Genomic DNA, 15,758 nt, shown 5'->3' on the forward strand with positions numbered 1-15,758 from the left:
GCGGTTATGTTGTGATCCTGTCAGGGCTGGGCTCTAACTGTAAACTTGTTGAATGCTGACTTACTGAGTGACGCACCCCAGGAAAATACAGGACTTTGCATTAGCGCAGGGCAGGTGGAAATTATAATGGTCCTCTCTTCTCCTCCGCTTCAATTTGCTTTGTTAGGTTGGCTACCTAGGTTCGTCTATCTGAGGTCGGTTTTATTTGAGTTCTCTTTAGAAAGTGACAATTGGGGAGAAAAGGGAAGCGGTTAATCAATGCCCAGGTAGCCTATAGGATGGCACCAGCAAGGCGGACGGTGTGGGTTCTTCTCGCGCTGTCTGTTGTTCTGAATTTGCGCTCCTGCTGGACTTTCACTTGTCCGTCGATTTGCAAATGTTCATTGAAGAGCGATACATGTTACAAAGACACGGGAGAGAAACTCAGTTGCACGAGGGAAACGCAACTGAGGTCCCAAGCCGCTCCATCGTTTATTCGAAACTTGTAAGTACCCTAAAATGTCATTCCGTTTTGGTGGAGGGATTGTGCATATATTACATTATAGCGTCAATATCTACCCATTGTTTTTAATTTGCCCGACACTTAATTTGCCCGACACATACCATACCATATGAAACATAACATATCATACTAAATGGACTGTCACAGATTTACATACAGAATAATAAGAAATGCTCTGTGATCTGGTTGCCAGCAGCCAGCAAGACCTTAGACTACATGTTTTTAAAACAAGTTTTTTCCTTGTGTATAATCTTTAGAAGACTAACTCATCTGCCGTTGAATGAAGTTCCAAGCAATGCCTTCAGAGGACTGATCAACGTTTCCAGAATGTAAGTTTCAATCAATCAATTAAATGTATTTATTAAGCCCTTTTCACCTGTGACATATAGCACTGTCAGTATTCCTTTAGCCCTATTACACATTTTCAGTTTAACTCTGGGTTTGCCTTTTCAATGTTATAGATCTGCAAAGCTTCATGAGGCTGTTTAAAACTTGACTAGTGCTCAGTTATAAACGTATTTGTTTTGTGGAAGACATACTGCTGGTAGCTTTTATGAAAGGTGTGATAATCTATCGTTATATTGTATGAAACATTTATCTAAATGCATGTTAAAGTGGCAGTACAGTCAACATTTTAAAAATATTTCCACACTATGAGGTCAAAGTAACACTCAGATAATGGCCTTTTAGTGTAAGAGGTGTTTTTTTGTGTGTGAGGGGGCGCCCTGGAATTTCAGCCTGTTCAGGTGGGATGGTGCTTTTGGCCCAAAGCATGACATCGCAATCAGACCTAATTAGTCTGACCAATGACTTTTGGAAGCGGGTAGGCTCTAGAGTCTAGAGACGATTTTTATCCACCAACCAGGGCTGTGTATTTAAATATTTACATTTTATCAACATGCCCACACTGTCAGACTGAGCATTTCAATGGCAAAAGGAGGCTCAGGGAAATATAAAAAATATGTTTGGAGTTATTTTCATTAAATAAACACACACTGTGATTCAATAGACATACAGTGAAAGACTGTATGGGGGCTTTAAGAAGAGGAAAGGAGATGTCCACATGGATGGGTATCTTTGGATGATGTTCTGTTAATTACTGATGTCCCCTTTAAGAATGGAGCACCCTTGATCATGTGCAGTGTTGTTCTATGTTATTCTGGTACTAACTCATTTTAGTAAATGTGAAGCTCCAGTTCATTTCCTTGTATTCGGAGTCTTTCTTATTATATAAATAAGTAATAAGAACTAAGACAGTACAGAGTTGCCTACATACACACATCCTTTTAGAGGAAGTAGTTTGACCTACATTTATTTATGATGTATTACCTTTCACCCACTATTTAGGAGATCAAAAGCATGTCAATTCATATGAACAAATTGTTGGTTACTATTTGTGAAATAATGATAAGCGTGGTTGATGAACCAACTCACTGGCCTTATGGTTAGAGTGTCCGCTGTGTTGTGTCTGTGACTACCATTAAATGTGAAGACTTATTTTATCAAATCAATTCTCTATGTACAATTATTATTACGTGATTAAACTAATCATGTAAACTCTAATTAACTAGGAAGTCGGGGCACCACAGGAAAAAGTTTATATAGTCTCTATTTCCCGAATCAACACTTCAGATATTTTCATATGTTATCAAAACAGTCGCTTATTAATGAATTGTACCTCATCAGTTCTCATTACTGAACGTCGCAAACCCTTGGATATCTGCACGAACCCTAGCATAAATTATGAATCAGTGATATACAAATTGGCTTAATTATTTATTTACTAACTAACTAATCAAATCACAGAAATACATGAAAACACACAATTAGTTCATACATGATACAAAGAAAGTCCCTAGCGGACGAAACAGATATGATGACTTGGTAGACAAAGGAAATGGGGTGGGGACCGCTCAATAGCGGGAAACTCATAGCTGATAACTACACTAATAGAAAGTGCTAATACTTTACATGAACGACCGCTCATTTGAAAAGAAATTGCAATTTACATATTTACGAGTGTATGTCTTGCTGTCTCTCTCTGTGGTCGCCGGTCCATCTGCTGGAGAGAGTCGACAGAAAAGTCTCTGGTTGCTTTCCCCGGAAGTCACAGTCTGTCGTAGTTGTTATAATGGATACTTCAGAGAACCATTCGGAAATCTTATTAGAATAGGATGCGTTTACCAGACTAAAGTATTTAAACAGCTGCAGTCTGAATAATTATTCTTTCGTTTCTAGATGTCTTCACCATTTCAACGTGGGAATGATCTCCACGTCCTCTGGTCTTGTCCTTTGGTAGAGTTGTAGTTTAAACCGCTTCACACACCAGCGTCCAGCGTCACCCAGCACGTTTTGGTCTTATAAATTCAACCATTTGCGACCTTAGCTTACACCGTGGTTTGTGTGGTCTATAGCGGTGTAGTTCTTAACCATTTCAACATGTAGCATTGCTCCATATTTTCTGGTCTAATGTACATTTCATAGGAGCTAGGTTTTATACTCTGTGGAAGAAGGGGTGGTTCTATGACGCCTAATGTGATGTCTGGGCTCACGGGGGTGTGGCCACTGACTAGTTACAACTTTATATGAAAATCCATACTTTCATTTAGAAGGTTAACATCACATTACATCTTTTCACAAATAGTTTAATGTTTAATCACATACGTTTCACAATATTTAGATGTAAACCTGACTGAGATACAGTTATGTATGTTTCCTGTCCTTCATGAGATCAACAAATGAAACACACTCGACATGACTGTCCTTTAAGTGTCCATGGATCATTCTCATTCAAAATAGAAACATTGTTTAATTATTCAAACGTTTGATGTCCAAGGGTTTCTCTGTGTTCCACAGTTTACATTCCAATCTCGAACACTACAGAGCATAGGGGCATTTTATGACCGACCATAAAACAGTCGACTTCCCGCTCTCCCCCCCAAGAGAGAGAGCTCTCTGTAGAGCGGACCCCCCTGTAACCTGATCCTTCAGATCGTCACAGGAGAGTTATGACAGCCGGAAGGTTGGGAGTTTATTCCCTGGCCGAGTCATATCAAAGACTGAAAATGGGACCCAATGCGTCTCTGCTTGACACTCAGCATTTAGGAGATGGAGTGGGGGTAAGGCCCTGTGATAGACTAGCATCTTGTTCTGAGGGATTACTTGTACATCAAGCTGCCTCATGCTACAGAAACAGGAAATAGTCTCCTGCTCCTATGAGTATTCTTATCTTGTATTATTTATTATAGTTGTTGTATTGTCGAGAAGGAACCTGCAAGTAAGCATTTCATTGGGCGTGTATACCATGTCTATCCCCACATACGACTAATAAAACTTTAAACTATGAGCCAAGGCTCGTGCAAGGCTATACTTAGGCCTACTCATGGCTGATGTTCTCCCACGGTCTATTTCTGAAGACAAAAAAAATGTAGATAGTGTAAGGTAGTGTGCTGTTTAAAATAATCTGATACTGCATAAGTTTACAAAGATAAGTCAATAAGTTGATGGTGTAGTAGGGAGTTGATGGTGTAGTAGGGAGTCGATGGTGTAGTAGGGACTACACCATCAACTCCCTACTACACCATCAACTTATTGACTTATCTTTGTAAACTTATGCAGTATCAGATTATTTTAAACAGCACACTTTTTATTTTAAAAGTCGATGGTGTAGTAGGGAGTCGATGGTGTAGTAGGGAGTCGATGGTGTAGTAGGGACTACACCATCAACTCCCTACTACACCATCAACTTATTGACTTATCTTTGTAAACTTATGCAGTATCATCGATGGTATCAAGTCGATGGTTTAGTTGGGAGTTGATGGTTTTGTAGGGAAATAATTTGACCTTGATTACTGTAAGTTTAGAAAGCTGGATGCTAGACTAATTTACCAATCTACAACATTTTAGCTGACGTGGGATAATTGAGTGACTATTAGTGACTGACATAACAAGAGAAAAACTGTTGGTGCACAACCAAATTTCGATATTGCACCTTGTGTATTCTACAATTCTACCTTGTAAAAGTTGAGACCCAGACTGAGTTCCCCAAAAAAACTATGTATTTAAAGTGCTGCCTGCTATCCAAATATAGAATTTGAATAATCATTATATTTCTATGATTCCAACAGTTCACCAATTAATTAGGCCTAGATTGTTGGCTCATATCATGCAGCCCTACGTGACAAAGTGGGGAAATTATAACATGAGTGCAGGAAATGCAGAATATTTTTGAAAATGCTGAAACATTTTTGGGGTTGAGGTTGGTTTGAACAGTATAAAACAATTAGAATGTAGAATGCCCCATTGAAATCACTTATAATTTATGTGTTGCCACCCTAGGGTCATGAACTACTCATAAAGCATATTTAGAACTTTAATTATTCCAAAACATCAAATACCATCAAAAACTTAAAATATTGTGATATGATATTTTGGCCATATCGCCCAGCCTAGTTCATGCTTATTTTATTATAATTTATGGTCAGCTTGCTGCAAGTAGTTATTGTAAAATACACAGTAACTTACTTTGGCTGATCTCTGTCACTCTTACTGACCTGATGGTGTGGCAGGAAGGTCAGTTTGCTGTCAACCAAGAGGTTGAGGCCAGGTGAGGCTGAATCCCAAGTATCCTCACCACAAAGAATACTTAGTACTTGTCAACTCATGTTAAGCTACAGTTGAAGTCGGAAGTCTATATACACGTTAGCCAAATACATTTAAACTCAGTTTACACAATTCCTGACATTTAATCCTAGTAAAAATTCCCTGTCTTAGGTCAGTTCGGATCACCACTTTATTTTAAGAATGTGAAATGTAAGAATAATAGTAGAGAGAATGGTTTATTTCAGCTTTTATTTCTTTCATCACATTCCCAGTGGGTCTGAAGTTTACATACACTCAATTAGTATTTGGTAGCATTGCCTTTAAATTGTTTAACTTGGGTCAAATGTTTTGGGTAGCCTTCCACAAGCTTCCCACAAAAAGTTGGGTGAATTTTGGCCCATTCCTCCTGACAGAGATGGTGTAACTGAGTCAGGTTTGTAGGCCTCCTTGCTCGCACATGCTTTTTCAGTTATGCCAACAAATTTTCTATGGGATTGAGGACAGGGCTTTGTGATGGCCACTCCAATACCTTGACTTTGCTGTCCTTAAGCCATTTTGCCACAACTTTGGACGTTTGCTTGGGGTCATTGTCCATTTGGAAGACCCATTTGCGACCAAGCTTTAACTTCCTGACTGATGTCTTGAGATGTTATTTCAATATATCCACATAATTTTCCTTCTCATCATGCCATTTATTTTGTGAAGTGCACCAGTCCCTCCTGCAGCAAAGCACCCCCACAACATGATGCTGACACCCCCGTGCTTCATGGTTGGGATGGTGTTCTTCGGCTTGCAAGCCTCCTGTCACGCCCTGACCTTAGAGAGCCTTTTTACTCTCTATTTTGGTTAGGTCAGGGTGTGACTAGGGTGGGCATTCTAGTTTTGTTATTTCTATGTTGGCCTGGTATGGTTCCCAGTCAGAGGCAGCTGTCTATCGTTGTCTCTGATTGGGGATCATATTTAGGCATCCTTTTCCCACATGCTTGTTGTGGGATCTTGTTTTTGTAATGTTGCTTTTTAGCCCTACAAAGCTGAACGTTTCGTTTGTTACTCTTTCTTGTTTTTTGCTGGTTATCATAAATAAAATATGATTAACCTACCCCACGCTGCATCTTGGTCCGACCATCATTCTTACAACAACGAGCGTTACACCTCTCCCTTTTTCTTCCAAACACAACGATGGTCATTATGGCCAAACAGTTCTGTTTTTGTTTCATCAGACCAGAGGACATTTCTCCAAAAAGTACAATCTTTGTCCCCATGTGCAGTTGCAAACCGTAGTCAGGCTTTTTTTATGGCGGATTTGGAGCAGTGGCTTCTTTCTTCCTTGCTGAGCGGCCTTTAAGGTTATGTCGATATAGGACTTGTTTTACTGTGGATATAGATACTTTTGTACCTGTTTCCTTCAGCATCTTCACAAGGTCCTTTGCTGTTGTTCTGGGATTGATTTGCACTTTTCGCATCAAAGTAGGTTCATCTCTAGGAGACAGAACGCGTCTCCTTCCTGAGCGGTATGACGGCTGCGTGGTCCCATGGTGTTTATACTTGGGTACTATTGTTTGTACAGATGAACGTGGTATCTTCAGGCGTTTGGAAATTGCTGCTAAGGATGAACCAGAATTGTGGAGGTCTACGATTTTTTTTCTGAGGTCTTGGCTGATTTCTTTTGATTTTCCCATGATGTCAAGCAAAGAGGCACTGAGTTTGAAGGTAGGCCTTGAAAGACATCCACAGGTACACCTCCAATTGACTCAAATTATGTCAATTAGCCTATCAGAAGCTTCTAAAGCCATGACATAATTTTCTGGAATTTTCCAAGCTGTTTAAAGGCACAGTCAACTTAGTGTATGTAAACTTCTGGCCAACTGGAATTGTGATACTGTAATGTGTGCGTAGTTTGGTCCGGTATTCTGTAATGTGTGCGTACTGGCGGCAGAGAAGTCAGGCGCAGGAGAGCAAAGACTGCTACAACGGTGCAGTTTAATAATAAAATCACAGTGAACAACACAAATAAATAAATACAATGGGACAAAACCCTACGCACGCCAGACATAACGTGCACAAACTCTTACAATCAACAATACCGGACAAGGACATGAGGGGAACAGAGGGTTAAATACACAACATGTAATGGATTGAAACCAGGTGTGATGTAAGACAAGACAAAACAAATGGAAAATGAAAGGTGGATCGGCGATGGCTAGAAGACCGGCAACGTCGACCGCCGAACGTCGCCCGAACAAGGAGAGGGACCGACTTCGGAGGAAGTCGTGACAGATACAGTGAATGACAAGTGAAATAATCTGTCTGTAAACAATTGTTGGAAAAAATACTTGTCATGCACAAAAGTAGATGTCCTAACCGACTTGCCAAAACTATAGTCTGTTAACAAGAAATTTGTGGAATGGTTGAAAAGCGAGTTTTAATGACTCCAATCTAAGTGTATGTAAATGTAGGACTTCAACTTTATATCATCATATATATGATGAATGTACAGTCATTGCCAGCAGTTTTGAGAATGACACAAATATTAATTTTCAAAGTCTGCTGCCTCAGTTTGTATGATGGTAATTTGCATATACTCCAGAATGTTATGAAGAGTGATCAGATGAATTGCAATTAATTGCAAAGTTCCTCTTTGCTATGCAAATGAACTGAATCCCCCAAAAACATTTACACTGCATTTCAGCCCTGCCACAATAGGACCAGCTGACAACATGTCAGTGATTCTCTCGTTAATACAGGTGTGAGTGTTGACGAGGACAAGGCTGGAGCTCACTCTGTCATGCTGATTGAGTTTGAATAACAGACTGGAAGCTTCAAAAGGAGGGTGGTGCTTGGAATCACTGTTCTTCCTCTGTCAACCATGGTTACCTGCAAGGAAACACGTGCCGTCATCATTGCTTTGCACAAAAAGGGCTTCACAGGCAAGGATATTGCTGCCAGTAAGATTTCACCTAAATCTACCATTTATCGGATCATCAAGAACTTCAAGGAGAGCGGCTCAATTGTTGTGACGAAGGCTTCAGGGTGTCCAAGAAAGTCCAGCAAGCGCCAGGACGTCTCCTAAAGTTGATTCAGCTGCGGGATCGGGGCACCACCAGTACAGAGCTTGCTCAGGGATGTCAGCAGGCAGGTGTGAGTGCATCTGCATGCACAGTGAGGCAAAGACTTTTGGAGGATGGCCTGGTGTCAAGAATGGCAGCAAAGAAGCCACTTCTCTCCAGGAAAAACATGAGGGACAGACTGATATTCTGCAAATGGTACAGGGATTGGACTGCTGAGGACTGGGGTAAAGTCATTTTCTCTGATAAATCCCCTTTCCGATTGTTTGGAGAATCCGGAAAAAAGCTTGTCCGAAGAAGACAAGGTGAGCGCTACCATCAGTCCTGTGTCATGCCAACAGTAAAGCATCCTGAGACTATTCATGTGTGGGGTTGCTTCTCAGCCAAGGGAGTGGGCTCACTCACAATTTTGCCTAAGAACACAGCCATGAATAAAGAATGGTACCAACACATCCTCCGAGAGCAACTTCTCCCAACCATCCAGGAACAGTTTGGTGACGAACAATGCCTTTTCCAGCATGATAGAGCACCTTGCCATAAGGCAAAAGTGATAACTAAGTGGCTCGGGGAACAAAACATCGATATTTTGGGTCCATGGCCAGGAAACTCCCCAGACCTTAATCCCATTGAGAACCTGTGGTCAATCCTCAAGAGGCGGGTGGACAAACAAAAACCCACAAATTCTGACAAACTCCAAGCATTGATTATGCAAGAATGGGCTGCCATCAGTCAGGATGTGGCCCAGAAGTTAATTGACAGCATGCCAGGGCGGATTGCAGAGGTCTTGAAAAAGAAGGGTCAACAGTGCAAATATTGACTCTTTGCATCAACTTCATGTAATGGTCAATAAAAGCCTTTGACACTTATGAAATATTTGTAATTATACTTCAGTATTCCATAGTAACATCTGACAAAAATACCTAAAGACACTGAAGCAGCAAACTTTGTGGAAATTAATATTTGTGTCATTCTCAAAACTTTTTCCCACGACTGTACATCCAGATCCCATCTAACAAATCATTGCAGGTATAGCTGGGTGAATCCCTCATCTGGGCTGACAGCTTTACCCCAGCTTGGCTTTTGAGTCAAGGAACCCACACCACTTACAAGCCAATTGGCAAGACCCATATTATGGTATTCCATCAGGGGGGGGTGGCTTACTGTAGCCTGGTTCCAGATCTGTTTGTGCTGACTTGCTAACTCCTATGGCCAGGGGAACAAGCTTCCCCTGATCTGATCAGGATGCAGCTGTCTACTTACTGATAACTCAATTAGTGTCCGATTTTAGATTTTGGTTGAGGTTTATTGCAGCCCCCTAAGCTATCATTATCTCTTTATATGAGTTTAAGGACCAGCAATTGAAATGGGTTTAGAATATTTATTGCAGAAATAGAATGGATGTAAGAATAAGGATTCAGGAGGGGAATGAGAATAGACCGGATGAAGCCAAGGACTGCAGATGAAGGATCCTTAGGGGTTTACTCTGTAGTTTTTGGCTTGGAGTTTCAGGTAGACATCACCGTCAGGCCGTGGTAGTTGGGCTGCTGTAAGGATGGCAATCCCCTAAGGAGATCCTTGAAGGAATGTAAGTAATACGAGATAGAAGGTGACAATGATTTTGAGGCTGGTAACTCACAGTGTCTTGAAATGCAGCACAGAGAGCATGCAACACAAAACAAAGAGGATGAATGACTGTTTGGTCAGGTTTAAACAGGGTGGTATTGGTGATTAAGGAGAGTGAGAACAGTTGGAGACTGGTTATCAGTTAGTAGCAGCTGGAGCTTGTTTGAGGAGCTACGTTCAAGGCAACTAGTTAAGTGTTGCCAACAGTAGTGGAGGCTGATTGTCAATGGTTAGCAGCTGGTGATTGTTAAATTGGCAACTAGCTAAGTGTTACATTCAAGTGTAGTCCTCTCTCCTGAATTTTTGTTAATTCTTAACACCATTAATCAGTTAATTAAACATTGAGTAACATTTAACCAAATATTGTGTGTGTTATAGCTTGCTAACAGTATCATAATACACTGATCGTTGAGGAACAGGGCAGGACTACCTGTATTGATTTATTAAACACTCTCCAAGAGAGGTTCACCCCATGCTTATGAGGTCACAAAGTTAAGAACAGTCCAGACACCACATGTATCCACCACATCTGCAAGGTTACCATTTACTATGTAGCCCAGTTACCACTTGGAATTGCGGTCCAGAAGTGGGCCAGGTCTGGCTCTCATCATGTTCTGATAATTTTTTTAATCCAAGCAGTAGTGCATCGATGGAGGCTTTGTTTTTTGTTTCCATTATGATGTGATGTCTCTGTCACTTCAATCTCATATGCCCAAGTGGCAGTGACACTGTTAAAACTTCTTAGGGCTGAAATCCCGTTAACGGGATCGATATGACAACCGCCAGTGAAAGTGCAGGGCGCCAAATTCAAACAACAGAAATCTCATAATTAAAATTCCTCAAGCATACAAGTATTTCACACCATTTTAAAGATACACTTCTTGTTAATCCCACCACAGTGTCCGATTTCAAAAAAGCTTTACAGCGAAAGCACCACAAATTATGTTAGGTCACCGCAAAATCACAGAAAAACACAGCCATTTTTCCAGCCAAAGACAGGAGTCACAAAAAGCAGAAATAGAGATAAAATGAATCACTAACCTTTGATGATCTTCATCAGATGACACTCATAGGACTTCATGTTACACAATACATATATGTTTTGTTTGATAAAGTTCATATTTATATCCAAAAACCTCAGTTTACATTGGCGCCATGTTCAGAAATGCCTCCAAAATATCCGGAGAAATTGCAGAGAGCCACATCAAATAACAGAAATACTCATCATAAACTTTGATGAAAGATACATGTTTTACATAGAATTAAAGATAAACTTGTTCTTAATGCAACCGCTGTGTCAGATTTCAAAAAAGCTTTACGGCAAAAGCACAATATTCAATAATCTGAGAACAGCGTTCAGCCACAAAAGGAAGCCATACAGTTACCCGCCAAATTGTGGAGTCAACAAAAGTCATAAATAGCATTATAAATCTTCACTTACCTTTGCTGATCTTCGTTGGAATGCACTCCCAGGACTCCCACTTCCACAAGAAATGTTGGTTTTGTTCGGTAATGTCCATCATTTATGTCCAAATAGCTACTTTTGTTAGCGCGTTTGGTAAACAAATCCAAAGTTACGAAGCGCGTTCACTAAAAGCAGACGAAATGTCAAAAAGTTCCGTAACAGTCAGTAGAAACATGTCAAACGATGTATTGAATCAATCTTTAGGATGTTTTTAACATAAATCTTCAATAATGTTCCAACCGGAGAATTCCATCGTCTTCAGAAGTGCAATGGAACAGAGCTCCCTCTCATGTGAACGCGCATGGTCAGAGCATGGTCAGCTCATGGCAGACCTTACTCATTCCCCTCTCCTTCGGCCCCACTTCACAGTAGAAGCATCAGACAAGGTTCTAAAGACTGTTGACATCTAGTGGAAGCCGTAGGAAGTGCAAACTGACCCATATCCCACGATAGGCGATGAGTTGAAAACCTACAAACCTCAGATTTCCCACTTCCTGGTTGTATTTTTTTCTCAGATTTTTGCCTGCCATATGAGTTATGTTATACTCACAGACATCATTCAAACAGTTTTAGAAACTTCAGAGTGTTTTCCATCCAATACTAATAATAATATGCATATGTTAGCAACTGGGACTGAGGAGCAGGCAGTTTACTCTGGGCACCTCTGGGCACCTTTTCATCCAAGCTACTCAATACTGCCCCTGCAGCCATAAGAAATAGCCTACATGACCCCTGTGTAACTCATGTCTTCAAGTTCGGGGTGACACAGTAAATGTTTCTGTCCTGACTGACCCCATTCATGTTTCAGTGTTATGCACATAGTGGGTGTAACGATAAAGATAATTTTACACTTGAGTGGGACAATGTTATCTGATGCAGTGTTAAATCAACTCCTGAATCAAGACTTTGCAACTCTAGAAATGTTACACTGAAAAATCAACACTAGGGCATAGATTCAATCAGATCGAGTGTTAACCAGTGTTAACCAGCTTTGGGCAACATCCACATAGCAGATGTTTTGATGGTGTTGGAGGTGTTACCGTGGTTAAAACTGACATATCGGTAAGCTGCTGCTCTTGTGTCACAAACCACTCACTTCCTTATTATCCCTACTGCGTTAAAGTTCAAAACAATGCTAGAAAGTGTAGGCTGCATCTATGTGAGAAATAATGACCCTCAAATGTCAAACCATTGATGTTAGGCCATTCCAGGTTTTCATGTTAATTTGGATGTGGGATTTATAGCCTATCAGTCTAATTTGAGTGTTTGAACGGCTGCATGAATTTCTTACACGGCTGCATGGGATTTGTCGGATCATAGTAGGTTGCAACGAGCCGCTTGTGGATATGACAGCTCGAACGCAGTTCCACCTCCGACATCACCAGAACAACCAATATGCTGATGTCAATCTGATTTAATCCAGTCCTAGGTCACACTGGCTAATTTGCTGTGGTGGAGTTCAGATGGTATTGTCTTGTCATGGATGACTCACATTGGTTGGAAATCATGGCTCAGCCTCTCCTCCATGTGGGAGGATGCTCTGAAATGAAATAGATTTTTAATCGTTTCACAAAAGTAACAGTAATTAAGATGTTATGCAACAACTTAAGAAGAGAGGTACAAACACACACACACTCACACAGGGCTGAGGGAAAATATAAGCAGAGTGTGTCGCTAGGTTTAATTATCTGGTTTAAGATGGAATCTTAAAGGCTATCTAAAGAAAAGTGTTGGTTAATTACATATCAGTGGGTGGTACGGTGGACTGGAAGGGTAAAACGTACGGAGGTCTATAAATAAAGTATAATTAACAATAGAAGAAAGGGGTTGAGAGGGTGTGGAAGGTTGATTTGGGATGGGGGATGGGTTGGAGGGTAGCAAGGGCATCATCAGTCAAGGGCATGTCACTAGAGCCTCTCTGATCCTATTCCCTTTGGCCTTATCAGAATACTTCTTATTTGACTTTGCGATCCATTTGCAGTTTAGTCTCTGCATATTCTGTCTCTATTTTATGATTAAGGAGAATATTCCTTTATAATGTGAATTTACATTATGCTGTCTTTTTTTCTGCTACAGTGAGATATCTCAGAGTGACTGCACCAGGTACATAAGAAACCATGCACTCCTCTCTCTCCACAGCCTGACTGAGATGTAAGTGTCACACACACACACACACACACACACCATATTACAGAATTTTCCTCTCCCAGTTCTGAAGGTTTTAATTGGTGAGATAACGTTTTGTTCCATTGGAGGCTATGGATTTGACTGTGTTTACATTTTCATAGTATGTGTCTCCTACCCTAATAAGTTACTGTAATAGACTGTGGTTTATTTGAGGATTTTGTTGTGGGTCTTTGAACTTTTTTCTAAATCCATTTGTGTGGATTGAACACAACAATTCATGCAGAATATTACTTATTTACTTAATCCTCTTCATTCCTGGACAGAATATTCCTGTAACAAAAAAATGTACAAGTATGATTCACAAGTGCACTTATCATGAGTAAAAATATGTTACTTGATTGGGATATTGGAAATCAATGTTAAAATGTTCTAAATAAATGTTTATTGTGATGCTTTCTTTTATTCCTTAGACAGATACAGAACATCAGAAATCTGATCAGTATAGAGAAGGGGGCCTTCACTGATCTGCCCAAGCTGAGATACCTGTAAGCTTTTATGGCAATATTATTGTTAGTTACCATACTACTGTAATTCCAGCTACAACAACTCAGTTTGTCAATATTCCATTTTGGCATTTTATTTACTTGATGAAATGCTGTCACAGCTTTGTAACACATACATTTTCACCCACTTTTTTTTTTAAACCTCTTTCCCCCTCTACTCTTTTCTCTCTTCCAGGAGTATCTGTAACACAGGAATAATACACTTTCCAGACTTCTCCACCATCTCCTCCCTGGTCATACTGGAGTACTTCTTCCTGTACGTATCCAGAACTTGACCAACCTAAAACTCGATTACATAATATTATAAACTGTGTGGTTCAAATAAAATAAAATTTTATTTGTCACATGCGCCGAATACAACAGGTGTAGACCTTACGGTGAAATACTTACTTACAAGCCCTTAACCAACAACGCAGTTTTAAGAAAATACCTTTAAAAAAGTAAGAGATAAGAAAAACAAATAATTAAAGAGCAGTAGTAAATTACAATAGCAGGTGCTATATACAGGGGGTACCGGTACAGAGTCAATGTGTCAATATGCGGGGGCGCCGGTGTCGAGGTAATTATGTACATGCAGGTAGGGTTATTAAAGTGGCTATTCATAGATGATAACAGAGAGTAGCAGCAGTGTATCGGGGGTGCAAATAGTCTGGGTAGCCATTTGATTAGCTGTTCAAGAGGCTTATGGCTTGGGGGTAGAAGCTGTTTAAAAGCCTCTTGGACCTAGACTTGACGCTCCGGTACCGCTTGCCGTGCGGTAGCAGAAATAACACTATGACTAGGGTGGCTGGAGTCTTTGACAATTTATAGGGCCTTCCTTTGACACCGCCTGGTATAGAGGTCCTGGATAGCAGGAAGCTTGGCCCCGGTGATGTACTGTACTGGGCCGTATGCACTACCCTCTGTAGAGCCTTGCGGTCGGAGGCTGAGCAGTTGCCATACCAGGCAGTGATGCAACCCGTCAGGATGCTCTCGATGGTGCAGCTGTAAAACCTTTTGAGGATCTGAGGACCCATGCCAAATCTTTTCAGTCTCCTGAAGCGGAATAGGTTTTGTCGTGCCCTCTTCACAACTGTCTTGGTGTGCTTAGACCATGTTAGTTTGTTCATGATGTGGACGCCAAGGAACTTGAAGCTCTCAACCTGCTCCACTACAGTCCCGTCGATGAGAATGGGGGCGTGCTCGGTCCTCCTTTTCCTGTAGTCCACAATCATATCCTTTGTCTTGATCACTTTGAGGGAGAGGTTGTTGTCCTTGCACCACACGGCCAGGTCTCTGACCTCCTCCCTATAGGCTGTCTCATCGTTGTCAGTGATCAGGCCTACAGGAACACTGTTGTGTCATCAGCAAATTTAATGATGGTGTTTGAGTTGTGCCTGACCGTGCAGTCATGAGTGAACAGGGAGTACAGGAGGGGACTGAGCACGCACCCCTGAGGAGCCCCCGTGTTGAGGACCAGCGTGGCGGATGTGTTGTTACCTACCCTCACCACCTGGGGGCGGTCCGTCAGGAAGTCTAGGATCCAGTTGCAGAGGGAGGTGTTTAGTCCCAGGGTCCTTAGCTTAGTGATGAGCTTTGAGGGCACTATGGTGTTGAATGCTGAGCTGTAGTCAATGAATAGCATTCTCACACAGGTGTTCCTTTTGTCCAGGTGGGAAAAGGCACGTCTGTGCTTGAAAAACAGTCCTGTAGTTTAGCATCTGCTTCATCTGACCACTTTTTTATAGACCGAGTCACTGGTGCTTCCTGCTTTAATTTTAGCTTGTAATCAGGAGGATAGCGTTATGGTCAGATTTGCCAAATGGAGGGCA

The 15,758-nt window shown here is 41.1% G+C and overlaps 1 protein-coding gene across 1 annotated transcript in view; it reads left to right on the plus strand.

The window, feature by feature from the left end:
* Window positions 1-278: 278 nt before the first annotated feature.
* The window catches only part of LOC120029402 (lutropin-choriogonadotropic hormone receptor-like), a 52,978-nt gene continuing 37,498 nt past the window's right edge, over window positions 279-15,758 (plus strand). The window contains exons 1-5 of the mRNA XM_038974623.1: window positions 279-484; window positions 760-831; window positions 13,334-13,408; window positions 13,855-13,929; window positions 14,123-14,191. Coding sequence (XP_038830551.1) covers window positions 279-484; window positions 760-831; window positions 13,334-13,408; window positions 13,855-13,929; window positions 14,123-14,191 — 497 coding nt within the window. The remainder of the gene's footprint in view (window positions 485-759; window positions 832-13,333; window positions 13,409-13,854; window positions 13,930-14,122; window positions 14,192-15,758) is intronic.

The sequence above is a fragment of the Salvelinus namaycush genome, chromosome 35, assembly GCF_016432855.1.
Source record: "Salvelinus namaycush isolate Seneca chromosome 35, SaNama_1.0, whole genome shotgun sequence".
In the NCBI taxonomy this organism is placed as follows: domain Eukaryota; kingdom Metazoa; phylum Chordata; class Actinopteri; order Salmoniformes; family Salmonidae; genus Salvelinus; species Salvelinus namaycush.